Raw genomic sequence first — 15,480 nt, 5'->3', positions numbered from 1 at the left:
TGAGGCCCTTATACGTCACTGATCAAAGGGCCGTTCTTAGCCCAAACTGCATCCACAGCTGGTCAGAAGGACCTACCTGCCTCTGAGAGGCTCCGGTCAACCACACTTGCCCACAGTGACTACAGGGTGGTTGTACAGGGCTCTGACCAACACTTCAGACTTTACTTCTAGATCCAGACATAAATCCATTCAAAATATGTCCATCAAGATGCCATTTCAAATGAAAAATTCAATTATTCCTCTAGACAAAGAGTAAAACTAAAAATCAGTGATTTCAAAGAAGAAAAACACAGATGACGTGGAATAACGGAACAGTATTTTCCTATCCACTGCAGTTGTTAACGCTACTAAGAATCCTCACAGAAAGTTATAGCTAGTGAGAATTCCTTATAAGCCAGGATTATGCTGTGTGCTCAGAGTACGGGATGAGCCCAAGCATCACTTTAATAATAACACTTCCATTTCCAAGGCAGGGTCCTTTTAATGAAGGCTTTGCTACTGAGCATTGATGACTTCCTTGAGTTCCTTTGTCAAATGGATAGCAGATGTCCATAAAAATCAATAAAATGACAAGAACGGACCACTGTGTTAATTCGTATTAAAATGGCTATAAGCACTTTATGGGCTGGTGAGTGTGGGGAGAGGGGAGTACAGGGAAGCCATATATGAGGGTGAGTCAAAAATTATCCACACTGCAGTTATAGTAAAACCTGTATAAATTCTATGGCAGAGCGCAGATAATTTTTACTCACCCTCATAGGACATATTATGCTAAAGACCATTCTCTCTTAGGATCTTGGAGGAGAGAATGCTCCATTTTCTCTCACCCCCCCAGATATACTCACGTGCTTGTTTATTCCCAGGAAGAATGATACTCACACTCAGCTCACTCTCCCTACATCTACATTTTGTACCAACTATATACTCTAGAAACAGAGTGGACTGGCTTTAAAGAAAAATTTGGTTTATGATTCCATTTGATCAGCATAAACACCTTCAAGAAATGAATTGAAAGCTTTACTTGTCAAAATCTACATACCCTCTTCAAATGAGGAAGGATTTAAGCAGAAATCTGGAATCACTAGGATATTAAAACCACCGCCACAACAAAAAAAACCCTCAGAGACAGATGTGATACTACAATTGAAGACATCAGTTGTTTTCTCTCTCTCATAGCTTACACCTTAAAAAATAAAACCCAAACTTCCCTTTCATCACATCTGATGTGTATGCTGCTGCATTCTCCAAATGTGCATAAAGCTGGGCTGAGCCAGATGTATAAAACTAAACAGTATTAGTGACATTAGGTCAACCTGAAGTTGCTTTGTTATAGTCTGTTTCCCACTTAATAATTTGCTCTAAATGAACTCAGACGTTTTGGGAATATTAAAAAATGCAAAGGGAGGTTCCTTTTGCAACACTTAAGAGTTATCTGATTATTCTTCTCACATGTTCTGCTAAGAGTAGGAGAGTAACTGCTGATGCATTTGCTAGTTCACTTTCAAGGCGTGTGAAGTAATCTCTTAAGGAACAGTGCATGAGCATATTTGAAATGTTAATAAAAGGAAGGGATGCAATTGTATAGAAAGTGAAGGTTTTGCATTAGAGTTAAGAAAAATAAGATCCTGTCATCTCCAAATACTATGAAATACTGTTTTACATGTTTGGTAAACATTATTCACAAAATTACAATACCAAATTTATAATCTAAATCAGAATAGTTAAGGGAGAAAATTTTTTTGAAATAACATTTATAAAGCAGCCATCTTATTGACTACCAAATATATCACCTGGCTTAAATAATAGATCATTTATTCACTTTAAAAATCAAGATATCCGGAGAGCTCCCCACCCTACCCCAAAGTAAGTTAGCGCTTGTAAGCTCGGTACATACCTCTATGCAAAATCTTTAAACTCCACAAATAAGTAAGGCCTTTAACAACCTAAATTTAAGAAAGAGAAAACAGGACAACGATGGTTTTTATAAGGAACTTTCCACATTTAAACACATAATCATATCAACCATAATTTCTTCCTTCAAAGGTCTGTTAACCAATAAGCATTTACTGAACACCTCCCATTCCTGTGTCAAGCGCCGTGGGGACAAGGAATGTATAAGTCACAAGTTCCTTCCTTTAATGAGCTCATAATGTTCTGAAGATAAGGTATGATGAACGAAAGAGAAGCCTGTGTGTGCACATAATATGACCTGGAAGTCCATTTACGAAGTTCTCAGTGGTGGTGTGGGTGGAAAGCAGAGGGACAGGAAAAAGAAACAAAGATTTTCACTTATTTTCTACACTTCTGTACATGAAAAAAATATCTTTTTTAAGTCATTACATTTGTAACCAAAGAGAGACATTTAAAAAAATTTAACTAATGAAGGCAACGGGTGGACTAAAGACTGCTTCCCCTGACAGTAGTCAGGAAGGCTGTACCAAAGCGAAGGGCCCGGGGTAACAGATTCAACTGATGTGAAGAAAAGCAAAAAAAAAGCATTCAGGCCAAGGTTGAAATATATGATCAGAGTATTGGGGCAGTGTATTCTTCAAAAATATCGAGGTCATGAAAGACAAACACTGAGACACTGTTCTAGATTAACAGAGTCTAAAGAGACGACCACTAAATGCAACGTATAATCCAAGACTGGATGTTGGACCAGAAAATTTTTTTTTTTTTTGGTCTATAAAGGGTATTATTGGACAACTGGCAAAATCTGAATACGGACTGCCGATTGGCTAATAATGATGTGACTGCTAATTTTCTGATTTTGATCAGTATACAGTGATGAGGTAAGAGAATGTCCTTATTCTTAGGAAACACACACCTGGAGTATTTAGGAGTAAATAGTCATAATATTTGCAACTTATTCTCAAATGTTTCAGGGAAAAAAATCTTGTATATATATATTTAACCAAATGTGGTTAACTGTTAACAACTGGGGAATTTGGGTGACGCATCTTTGGGAATTCTTAGTAGTATTCTCACCAGTTTTCTGGAAGTTCAAAATAATTTCAAAATAGAAAGTTTCCCCCAAAATATTTTAAATGATATTAGGGTAGGAAACAACAAAGTATATCATGATGATGACCCTTACAAGCCAGTCTGACTGGTGCAAGTATATGTGTGGAATCATGTAGACAATATTGAAAGGGCAAGGAAAAGAAATAAAATGAGAAAATTCAAACATCTGAGTTAGATTTTGGATTTTTTAATTTAACAGCCTGAGTTAAGAATAATTAGTCAAATAAGATACTGAAAAGAAGATGTTTCTAAGACCCTAGGTACATGGGTTACAAGTGCTGCCTTCTGTGTGGGAAAAGTAATAATTAAAAGCTTTAAAAATCTTTATAGAGAAATTGTTGTAAAAGGAGATGCATATGTTTTTATTCATACCCACTGACCCTGTATGCACATGAGTGTGAACTGACCAATTTCAAGGTTGACTATTTATAATTAGGTATCAGGTACAAAGGACACACCACTATTATTAAAAATTTACTGAAAGAATTTTAAATTACCCATCATCATAGAAATTTTTAGGTGAGTCAGGAATATAAAAAAAAGAAAAACTACCATTATGAGAAGAAACTGAGTAATTTACATACCTTGAGAATGATGAAAAGAGGGTTGGGGCTAAGTATGCAAGGATTTTAGTTGATCAGAAAAGACCAAGAGCAACATTAAAAATAGAAATGCAAAGAGAAAAACCCCGATTTCCAAATACTAAAGATTTAGAAAAAGATAAAATCTATATCAGTAATGCTGAGCAGAAGTTAACATATTTTAATTGTTTTCACAGAATGGAATGTACTCCTGAAAAATTTGCTAACACATTATAATCAATTCTAATGATATATTTGTCTATTTTAAGAGAACAGAACACATATCTATAGCAAATGATTTCTTCCAGGATTCAGACTAAGTGGCATTACAATAAAAGACATGTACTCTGAACAGTAAGATAGTAAAAAAAGAAAATATCCAAATGGGAATAACTAACACAGAAGGAGGAAACAGGACAAAAATATTTCCTTAAAAAATATTTATATTCTTTGCTTATAAAGAATAACATCAATAAGAAAAACAATTTTTTCTTTGAGTAGGAGGACAAGGTCATCTTATTTAGCATGGAAATAATCACCCTCTGAGTTCTGGAAATAGGGTTACAGTTCTCAACTTATAAGCTTAGTTGCATATTATAAAGTTTTCCCATTAAAGATAACTCACCAGTAAAAATTAGTCCCACAGAAAATGAATAATCAGAAAACACACAAGGGGAAGGCAATCCACCATATTCAGATTATCAGGTAGAAAAAAAGTAAAACAAATACTGATTTTATGATACTTGCTAAAATTATGTTTTGTTGGAGATTCAAAAAGAAAATATTATTCTTCTAACTCTGTCAAAATAGACTACATTTTCCTTTAGAAGAAGAATAAATGTATGCGGAGCTAGAAATCTGTCCACTGAAAATCTAGAGGGTATTACTGGCATTCAGTAAGCTAGGTTTCACAACAACTTGACAAAGCCTTGACACTAAAAGTACTTATATCTGCTGTCAATCACTCACTCCTTGACATGTCAAGTGCACATCCTTTCAGGGACGACTTCAATCAACATTAGCACTCAAAATACAGTACACAGTGTCACTGCTTCAGAAATAAGAGCAAAATAAAATGTGTTAGATGGCAGGGAAAGGCAGAAAGGCATTCCTCTCTATAGGAGACTGAATTCCAATGGAAAGTGGATAAAAATCATTGAGCAAGTTAGAAGGCTGAAATTAGCCAGTTTATTTATGGATTTCTTTTTCTGGGAAAACACTCTCTTGCCATACATCCATCAAGAGAAAATTTGAACAATATATCATAAAGGCTGACAGGGGTCTATCCTGTAATGAATCTTGGATCTGTGGACCTGTGGACCTGTATAGCATGCCAGACTATTAGAACCCGGAAAATAAAGTTACTTTGGGGAAGAAGAGATGCCTAGATGTGGTTTAAAAGACATGAAAAGAATCTGAAGCAGTTGCATGTGTTCCTCTAGCATTTTCTCACTCATACTTCTCTTTTTCACTTTTAAACCTCATTCTCCCTTTCACTTATACCTCTTTTTTCTTATTCTCTTAGGAAAGCAGAGTGAAAGAGAATGGGGCCTGTAGTCAAACTGCCCTAGGTTTTAATTATTACTGACTAGTTACATGATAACTCCAGGCAAGCTATTTAACTTTTCTATACCTCATCTTGCACTTGTATAAAATATGTTCCATAATCTAGAGTTACTGTGAAGGTTAAGTGACATAATATTTGTACATAAAACATTTATCAATGATTGGCACAAAGAAGTATTCAATATACACCTATTTCCCTCCTCTCTCCTGATTCTGTTTCTTCTGACTTGGTAAAAGAACCCATGTGCTTTCTTAGCCTCACTGAGGGAACTCAAGGGAATGATGTTGATGTTGTCTTCAGAACGCTAGAGGAGTGATGGTCAAGGATACTGGGAATCCAATCAGGCTGTGAGAACATTTACTTTACAAATCATGTCCTACAAACCATCAGTTTGCTAGTCTTATTTTGATTGGCAGAACCCTTCCACTGGTGTTTGTCAGCCGCAAAAAAAGGATTATCCAACGTTGTAGTCGACTAAAATTTCATCAAAAAAACACACTTTGGAGTATTATACAAGCCTACGCCCTACCAGAGTTTATAAAAAGTGGCAGATGAAGAGTAAAATTATCAAAAGCAATTTGATTTTTTTACTCTGGCCACAGGCAATTTTCATTACTATGACCTGATAAGCCATAAAAGCTGGAGAAACTGGACACATTTTAGAGAAAAAAAAACCAGCCTAATTTTTTAAAATGTAAGGGTAAATGCAAATAATGCTTTGGGCTAACACTTATTTCAAATGCCTTTCACTAAAATCACTGTCATATTTTCAGTTATCCAATAGGTAAGCCCTGTACTGAGGCTGGATTTTTTTTTTTTTTCCCTGACACCATTCCCTTCACAGGCTTCTTACTCCTGCAGAATTGAAAAGACCAATGGCCTTGTGTGGCTGCCCTACACAAGAAGGAAGTAAGATTTATGAAGTCCAGGAAGAACAAGCTTTGCTACTGAAGAAGGCAGATTCCTATTTTAGCCAAGTTTGATAGATAATTGAGTATAGAGAACTCATATACTTTTTGCTTTTTCAGTTGGTATCTCTCCTTTTGTTTCTGCCCTTTATTATACGTGTTATTAAACTTTAGAGCCAAGAACTGCCAAAAGCCACAAAGCATTCATTCCCCCCCGAGATTAAAAGAAGAAATGAAGCATTTTTATTTTCATCTAAAATAGTGATTTAAGTACTCAAATTTCATACTCATCTAACTAAACACGTAGATTAGAAGCTACTTAGCAGCAATAGCATCAGAAAAGAAAGTTCTCATCACCTTGGGCAGTTCTCACTAATAATTAGAAAGAAAAAAGGAAAGCTGTGAATTACAATGAACTAAGACTAAATAAGTGTCCATGTTGGATTAAAGGATGTGTGCTGTCAGTTTGATGTATAATGAATGCGAAAATCAGCCATTTAATTAAATGGTACATGGTATAATCACTTTGTTCTGCATTAAACTGCTTAAGTTATCAGAGTGCCTTTACTTTAGCAACTGTTTACTATTACACCACCCATGACTTCTCTTAGACACTGTTTAGCCTATGTTATTCCAAATTTGAAATCTGGAATTTTATATATATATATAGTAATGTTAATTTAGCTGATATATTTCAACAGTTTATTAGTGAATATAGAAAATAGGAGAACTGCTTTTAATCACAAAGGGTATAAATCCCTAGGTATAAATGGTGAAAAAATTAAAAACCAAGTACATAAAAAGTCTGCAAATATCTTTAAGACTAAAGTAGTATTTTCTTATAGATGGTTTTATTTTAATAATTTAGGTCTTAAAAGTATTTTCTAATCACATGCCTATCACTACAAAATGTCCCTAAAACAGCTTTCTTTCTGAAGAACATGGAAATTTTATTGGTTAACAAGAGTAGTAAGGTCCTTGCAAACACATGAAACTAGAACAGGTCAGAATATGCAGGAAATTCCCTGGTGGTCCAGTGGTTAGGACCTGGCTCTTTCACTGATGGGGCCCAGGTTCAATCCCTGCTCGGGGAACTAAGATCCGCAAGCTGTGCAGTGGGGCCAAAAAAAAAATATCCATAAGCCTTAAAACTGTCACGTGTCTACATCATTATTTCAGGTTGGTCTATGAAAAGAAGACAGGACAAAAATGATAAGAGAGTTAGGAAGGCCCTGGCAGGCAGTGTAGATGGAAGAAAAAAAACATCCTGAGGATATGAGGAGAATAATGCTCGACTAGAAAGATTAAACCACCCAGATTTCATAGAGTTGAAGCCATATACTCACCGCCACTGCAATTCTTCCAAGGACATGCTCTGGAATTTTTCTATATACATCCAAAGATCCCCCTGTAGAAACAAGCATGTTGCGTTACAACAAATGAAACTACTAGAACAGTGCACTGGGCCCCTCCTCCATGTATCCATTGTGAAACTTTTTTTTTTTCCTCTAATTACATCATGCATTGGATGTCTAGGGTAAAATTAGCTTTTTAGTCCAATTTGATCAATATTTATGACATAATTATACTTCCAGATGAAGCATAACTAGATACTTTCATTTTATTCTCAGGTGTATAATCATACACATGTAAAAACTGAAAGAAAGTAGTGAAGGACAGGCTAACAATCTGTACTTTATGTAAACTTAAATACGTACACAAGGGACTTCCCTGGTGGCGCAGTGGTTAAGAGTCCGCCTGCCAATGCAGCGGACACAGGTTCGAGCCCTGGTGCAGGAAGATCCCACATGCTCAGAGCAACTAAGCCTGTGAACCACAACTACCGAGCCTGTGTGCTGCAACTACCAAAGCCCGCGTGCCTAGAGCCCATGCTCTGCAACAAAAGAATCCACTGCAATGAGAAGCCAGCACACTGCAATGAAGAGCAGCCCCTGCTCGCCACAACTAGAGAAAGCCCACGTGCAGCAATGAAGACTCAACGCAGTCAAAGAAAAAACAACCAAACACAATACGTATGCAAAACTAAAGGTCAATAGGACAATCATATATAGATATCTCACTTGTGTTAACAGTTTTCTCAAAGGTAAACCAGGACCCTATCTAAGAATTCTCACATTAACCAAACAAAAGTTCAAAATACACATAAAAACAATGTAAAATAGTATGTTACCCTTCAAATTAGGTACCATGACAAGCAATCAACATATTCCAAAGATACTATCTTAGAACAAAATGATTTTTTGTTTTGCGATATTCTCTTTGATACCATTTTGAAAACAACTTTATGAGGTTAAAAAAAAAAAATCTCCTTATGTCACAACATTTTCCACTAAAATGGTATTCACTAACATCCTCCACCTTTACCAAATTCAGCTTTTGGCAGCTTCCAAAAAACAAAATCACTAGACTGTGAACATAATAAAGGCAGGGGTCATGTTGTTTGATTTTAATTTTCATCAACCTAGAAATTAGCACAACTAGCAGACAGTACATATTCAATAAATATCTGTCAGATAAATAAATAAATGAATTTAAATCACCATGAATTTTACCAGATAGGTTCAGTTGCTCTGAAAACAGTTTCAAAAGAAGGGACTGCAAACCATTTGCACAACAATAACATCACTAAATAACTGTATAACTTTCCCAGGAAACTATCTCAAGGGAACTAATCTTCATTTGGAAGTATAAACTTGAGTATGCTTGTTAAATTTTTAATCTTACACAAGTAGTATAAGAATTTCAGGGAGATATGCAAAAAACCACTACTTTACTCATATTAATGATATGATTATATGAGAACTATTTTAACCACACATAATAACCTTTGAGTCAAGGTAAGGAATACAGTCTTTCAGCTCCATAAGGGAATTATCAAAGATATCTGAGAAACAATTTTTGTTTCTATCAGAGGCTAAAAATTCATATTGAACAATTTTACCACTGGATGATTTATAAGTATGGCTTGAAAGATATTAACATGGAGCATATTATCCTTTTCAAATGCAGTTATGTCTATTTTGCAACCATAAATATTTTAATGTCAGGTTTTCCTAAAGCTGAACATCAGAGAAAAAATTATTTTTCCCCGTAAAAAATATTATATCAATACATATTCCATATATAGAAAGATACTGGCTTTGTATTTATCTTGTTTAAAGCAGGAAAATGATCACTTCTTTCAGTAACTCTGGCCTGTAGCTTCCATATTCTGACGAGAAGCTGGAAAACCACAGTGTGACTAAACCTTATGCTTTGGCTCTGGGTGCTATGAGGAAGAGAATGAAAAAAAGACACTTTTGCAATGAGGTGAACCATCCTTATTTACTAAAATGGCATTTTTATTATAGATGCAATAAAAGCGAAAACATGGTAGAAAAAACAGTTCATGTTCTCATCGATCTTTCAGATGAACTGGCAGTTACAAGGATTAACAATCTCAAGAAGATCAAGCTTTACACGCTGGTATTTGGAATGCTCAGAAATGTAGTTTAGTGGGCCAATGCCTTATGAATTGAACAGCTTGAGTGGCTCAAAACTAGGAGGTGCAAATCTATTCACATATACTAGTAAGAAGTCCCAAGAGGAGATTTATTTTTGCATAGGATATAAACCAGGGCTAAATTAGCTAAATGGACAGCAGTCAACAAGCTAAATCAAAAAACCAAAGATTATGTTACTACCATTATTAGTGGAACAAGCCAAAAAAGAATCCCATTTTCAGAGAGTTCACTGATTTTTGTAAATATCTATTTAATCTCAGTTATATCCCACTCTCCTTGGCCATCCATATGGGTATCTTTACATAGCTGGCTTTGTGTCATAACAGATTCATCCTGTCCTTGACATAATCATGAGAGATACTGTTAGAGGCAAAAAAACAAAACAAAAAGTAGCAGATCCACTTAGAATCAAGGGTTCCTACTAAGCCAGATGAGTTCTCATGCAATTAAATAATTCTTATCAGGCTAAAAATGGCAGAGGGTTTTCAGCTGAATTTTTACTATCATTTCTATCCTATAGGCCTATCCCAAAAAGGCAGTCTTTAGACTCATCAAATCATCAAACTTTAGTGCTGGAGGGACATTAAAGATCAGTCCAATGACTTTACTTGACAGAGGAGGGAAACTGAGTCCCAGAGAGGTGAGTGTTCTAGTCAAAGCCATGAGTCAGTTGATGCCAGAACTTAGAAAAGATCGGCAAATATCTGAAAGGTTTCCCCATAACATCACATAGCTTAAGAATCACACGTGAACTTTTTAGTCTTGGTGCAATGTGATATTACTATATGACACATACTCAGAGAGACAGTTTAATCTTAGCTGAGACACTGGTATTTAAGGCATGTAGATACTCACTTATCTGCTGCATGGTTGATTTGAACCTTTTCCTCATGATTCCAAGGTCACTGGTTTACTCTCTGTGATCTGTCACTTCCTTGGGTTCCCTGGTCTCAGATCATCCCTAGCCAGGCATTTCCTTTCATGCCACTAACCACTCTGGGAACCAGAGAAGCCAACAGAATAGCAAAAAACCCATGTCAAATGCCAAACAACTACACATTTCTGTTGATGAATTGGGGCTATCATGTTCATGTAATTAAGCCCAAAGAACTCATGGGGTAAGCTCTGTGCTTATTCTAATACAGGACTACAATATAAAGTAGTGTCTTGCATGTGTGATAAACACAGATTTGTAGTAAATGAACAAGCACATTCATCCCAACATGTTCCTTAAAATGATCATGACCATTATTAATACTAACAAAATTGAAATCTGGAGCCACAAGCAAAAATGTGAGAAGCTCTCTTAGCCTCTTTCAGTTGAAAAAAAAATAAAGAGCCGTTTCTTTCTTTGCATCACGGGTTTTTGGAGAAACAATTTATTTCCATTATGGTAATCCAAATACAGGTACATAAGTTCTGAGATGCTATATTTGGATACTTCTGAGTGAATTTAATTTTGACGTAATGAGAAGGCATATCACATCACTCCTCTACTTGAAACCTTCCAATGCAGCCTAACAAATTCAGACTGAAACATAAATTCCTCATCATGACCTACAAGGCCTACACAATGTAGTTTCTGCCTATTTCTCTGGCCTCCTGTCTGGCCCCAGGTCCTCTCATCACTACTCTCAAGTCACCACGGCCTTCTTGCGAGGTCTGATTACACCAAGCTTGCTTCCCACCTTTGAGCATTTATACTTGACACTCTCGCTGCCTTGAAGATCTTCCCTATGACCTTCCCTGAGCTGGCTCACCAACATTAAAGTCTCTGCTAAAATGCCACTCCCACAAAGAAGCCATCCCTGACTGTCCTACATAGTACCTCCTCTCCTTATCAGTCATCATCTACTCTGCTTTAGGTTCTAACTGGACTTATCCCTCTCTGGGAGTATAATGTATGTTTCTTGTCTGTCTACCCTTCTAGAATGTAAGCCCCACACCAACAGGGATTAAGTCTTGTTCACTGTTGTACCCCCAGGTTTAGAATAGTGTCTGAAAGTGCTCAATTAATATCTGGAAATAAACAACTAATATAAGATTAAAATAATTAGAATCTACACTAACGGAATAGAACTAGGGTTGAGACAAAGTTGTCAAGAAGTTTAACTACAATAGGAAGGGAAGAGAAGGATAGAGGATGGTACATAGTTTTTGGTCCATGTATTTTTGAGGAATGTTTTGTTGTATTACAGAGAGAATGAAGGGCCAAAAGAAAGAGGGTGGCAAGGGGATGCACATGTAAAGGGAATGACCTTAAACAGCTCTTCATGTAAGAGGCAGATCAGGGGTGTGCAGTTTGGCTAAGCTATAGATGGAAGAGCAAGGAACTATGAGAGATCATACTTGATAGTCTATACTGTCTCTGAATGAGAAAGAGATAGGTAAAATCTGGGAGAGGGTAATAAAGTTTTAGAGGAGCTGATGTCGGAAATAACAGAGAAGACAGAAATGGGAGAACAAAATTTAAGAAGTGGGAAATTGTAGTGTGGAGTAAAGGAAGCTGCCAACAGCAGTAGAAGGGCTTCAGTCAGCTCAAGTCTAGAGAGTGAGGAATGTGGAGTAAAGGAAGCTGCCAACAGCAGTAGAAGGGCTTCAGGCAGCTCAAGTCTAGAGAGTGAGGCGTCTCAAAAAAGATTGTTAAATATAGGCTATAAAGTGAATATTTTAAGAACTTAAAGTATTAAAATGTAACAGGTGACATCACTGAAAATGGCAGGGTAAGGTCCTCTGAAAATTCTCTTCTCTACAAAAGCAATGAAAAAGCAGAAAAAAAAAAATTGTCAGAATCAGCTTTTTAGAACTCTGGAAATTAGCCAAAGGACTGCAGCAACCCCAAAATTATTTGTTCAAGAGAATGCTTGAATCTTGGTAAGAAGAGCAAGCTTTGTGGCATTTTAACTTGCCTTTTATTCCTACTGCCTAATCTCAAGCTTCAGTGCAGCCCTGAAAACCAGCAGCCTGCCATCACAGCAAACACCAGCAGCCTACAGCCACTGCACAGGCAGCAGTGAGCTGGTGCTCCTTCATATCCACACTCTCAGAAAAGTTTCACTTCTGACCTGTTTGCTGGTTTTCTGGGAGACCCCACTTGCACTGCTGTCTTTATTTACCCTGTACAAAAAACTTTTCCTTAGGGGCATTTATTGAAAACAATTAGAAGCAATCAATTAACTCTAATTTACTGAGGTGGTGCATAACAGTTGAGGTAAAAACAGGCTGACCAAAAGTTCTAAAAGGAAAAGCTGGGGAGTGAGATGTCAATAGAGCCTTTGAAAAGCTGCAACATACTCTTGGGAATCTAGGATATATACATGCATAAGGCTGTGTGCATGCTCAGGAATGACCTGAGGAGGTTTTCACCAATCACCTTGGGCTGAACATGAGGCCCCGCACAAGCAGAAAGCAAAGACTAACGCAGAGTTATCAACTGCTGGGACAGTACTGAAGGTGTGACCCAATACACTTAGAACCCTTCGGCAAAGACTGGGAGACTTATTAGCCCCAGGCATTTAAGGAAATCTCTGTCCGCTCATTAGCGCACCAGTAAGCTAACCAATGAGGCTTCAGTGGCCTTACACTGGAGATAGAAACATTACAGAATAGTTTAGAAAAGTCACTAAACAAACATATGCAACAAAAACAAACCCTGAGGATGAGGGAGAACCTGATTTCTAGAGTTAACACATTATATAATTTAAAATGTCCAGTTTTCAACAATAAAAAATGAGATGTAAAGAAACAAAAAGGTACGACCCATACACAGGAATAAAAGCCATTAATAGAAACTGTCCCTAAAAAAGCTCAGATGTTGGACTTACTGCAAAAAATCTTTCATTAGCTATGTTAATATACATCCATATAACTAAAGGAAACCATGTGTAAGGAACTAAAGTATGAGGATGACGTCTTCCCAAACAGAGGCTATCAATAAAGAGACAGAAATTACACACACCCACAAACATACATATACCTACATGTACATATATATACACACACATATACAAACCCCTCTTTCTCTCTCTCTCTCCCCTCTCACTCTTGCTCTTGCTCTCTCTCTCTATCTATATAAAATAAAGTCTGGAGTTGAAAAGGACAACTGAAATGAAAAATTCACAAGAGTACACTTGAGCAGGCAGAAGAAAGATTCAGGGAATGTGAAGACAGGTCAGCTGAGATTATACAGTCTGAAGAACAGAAGGAAAAGAGAATAAAGGAAACTGAACACACTCTCAGAGACCTGTAAGAGACCATCAAGCATACCAACATATGCATAATGACAGACCTGAAAGAGAAGAGAAGGAAAGAGGCAGAAAGAATATTTGAAGGAATAATGGCCAATTTTTTTCCAAATTTGATAAAACCATTAATCTACACATTCAAGAAGTTCAATAAACTGCACACAGGATAAATTCAAAGAGACCCACACCTAAACACATTATGAAACTGTCCACAAAGACAAAAAGAGAATCTTGAAAGCAGCAAGACAAGCAACATAACTACAAGGAATTCTCAAAAAAATTAACTGCTGATTATTCATCAGACACCATGGAAATCCAAGGTAATGTGATGGCATATTCAAAGAGCTGAAAGAAAAAGACTATCAACCAAAAATTCTATATCCACTAAAACTATCCTATGAAAATGAAGGAGAAATGAAGACATCCCCAAATAAACAAAACCTAAGGGAATTCATTAATAGTTGACCTGCCCAACAAGAAATAAAAAGTCCTTCAGACCGAAAGAACTTCAGATTGAAGTTACAGACAGTAACCCAAATCCATATGAGGAAATTAAGTAAAGGTTACTGTATAGGTAAACATAAAGACAGGATACGTGTATTTTTGTTTGTAACTTTTTTCCCCATCTGATTTAAAAGAAATGCATAAAACAATTATTATAAATCTGTGTTGATAAGCATAAAGCATATAAGAAGTATAGAATACCTCTATAATAATAACAGCACAAAGGAGGGAGAAGAATGGAGCTATATAGGAATAAAGGTTTTGTACACTACTAAAAGGAAGTTGATATTAATCTGAACTAAGTTGTTACAAATTAAGATGATAATTGTAATCTCTAGGGAAACCAAATATATACCTTAAAAATACAGTAAAAGAAACCACAAGATAATTTAAACAGCACATTTAGAAAATATCTACTTAACATAAAAGAAAGCAGTAATGAAGGAACAGAGGAACATAGAAGACATAAGACTTAAAGAAAACAAGTAGTAAAATGGCAGATATAAATTCTACCTTGTCAGTAATTACATTAAATGTAAATGAATTAAACACTCTAACAATGAGAGAGTGACAGAGTGGACAAAAAAATTACCCAACTGTATGCTGCCCATAGGAGATGCACTTTAGATTCAAAGACCTAGACAGGTTGAAAACAAACAATGGGAAAATACATAACAAGCAAACAGCAATCGATAGGGAACCAGAATGATTATATTACATCAGACAAAATAGACTCTTAGGCAAATGTTGTGACTAGAAACAAAGAAACACATTTTATAATGATAAAAAAGTCAATTAATCAAGAAGATATAACAATTACAAACATATATGCACCTAACAACAGAATGCCAAAATATGTGATGCATAAACTGACAAAACTGAAGGGAGAAACAGACAACCAAAAAACACCCCATTTCAATACCCCACTTTCAACAGTAGACAGAACAACTGCACTAAAGATGAACAGGAAATAAAATACTTAAACAACACCATTTACCAACTAGTCCTGACAGACATCTCAAGAACACTCAATCCAACAAAAGCAGAATACATTTTTCTTAGGTGCACATGGAACATTCTCCAGGACAGACAATATTTTAGGGAATAAAACAAATCTCAATCAATTTA

The 15,480-nt window shown here is 36.1% G+C and overlaps 1 protein-coding gene across 17 annotated transcripts in view; it reads right to left on the bottom strand.

Moving 5' to 3' along the window:
• The window catches only part of MAP2K5 (mitogen-activated protein kinase kinase 5), a 262,400-nt gene that overhangs the window by 144,441 nt on the left and 102,479 nt on the right, over window positions 1-15,480 (bottom strand). For all 17 annotated transcript variants that reach the window (XM_057723002.1, XM_057723012.1, XM_057723013.1 and 14 more), the window contains 2 exons: window positions 7,427-7,488; window positions 1,895-1,943 (listed from right to left, as the gene is read on the bottom strand). In XM_057723002.1, the coding sequence (XP_057578985.1) occupies window positions 1,895-1,943; window positions 7,427-7,488 (111 nt within the window). The remainder of the gene's footprint in view (window positions 1-1,894; window positions 1,944-7,426; window positions 7,489-15,480) is intronic.

The sequence above is a fragment of the Hippopotamus amphibius genome, chromosome 2 (genome assembly GCF_030028045.1).
Source record: "Hippopotamus amphibius kiboko isolate mHipAmp2 chromosome 2, mHipAmp2.hap2, whole genome shotgun sequence".
NCBI lineage: Eukaryota > Metazoa > Chordata > Mammalia > Artiodactyla > Hippopotamidae > Hippopotamus > Hippopotamus amphibius.
The sequence above is the reverse complement of the archived record's forward strand: the minus strand, read 5'-3'. Positions and strand labels throughout refer to the sequence as shown.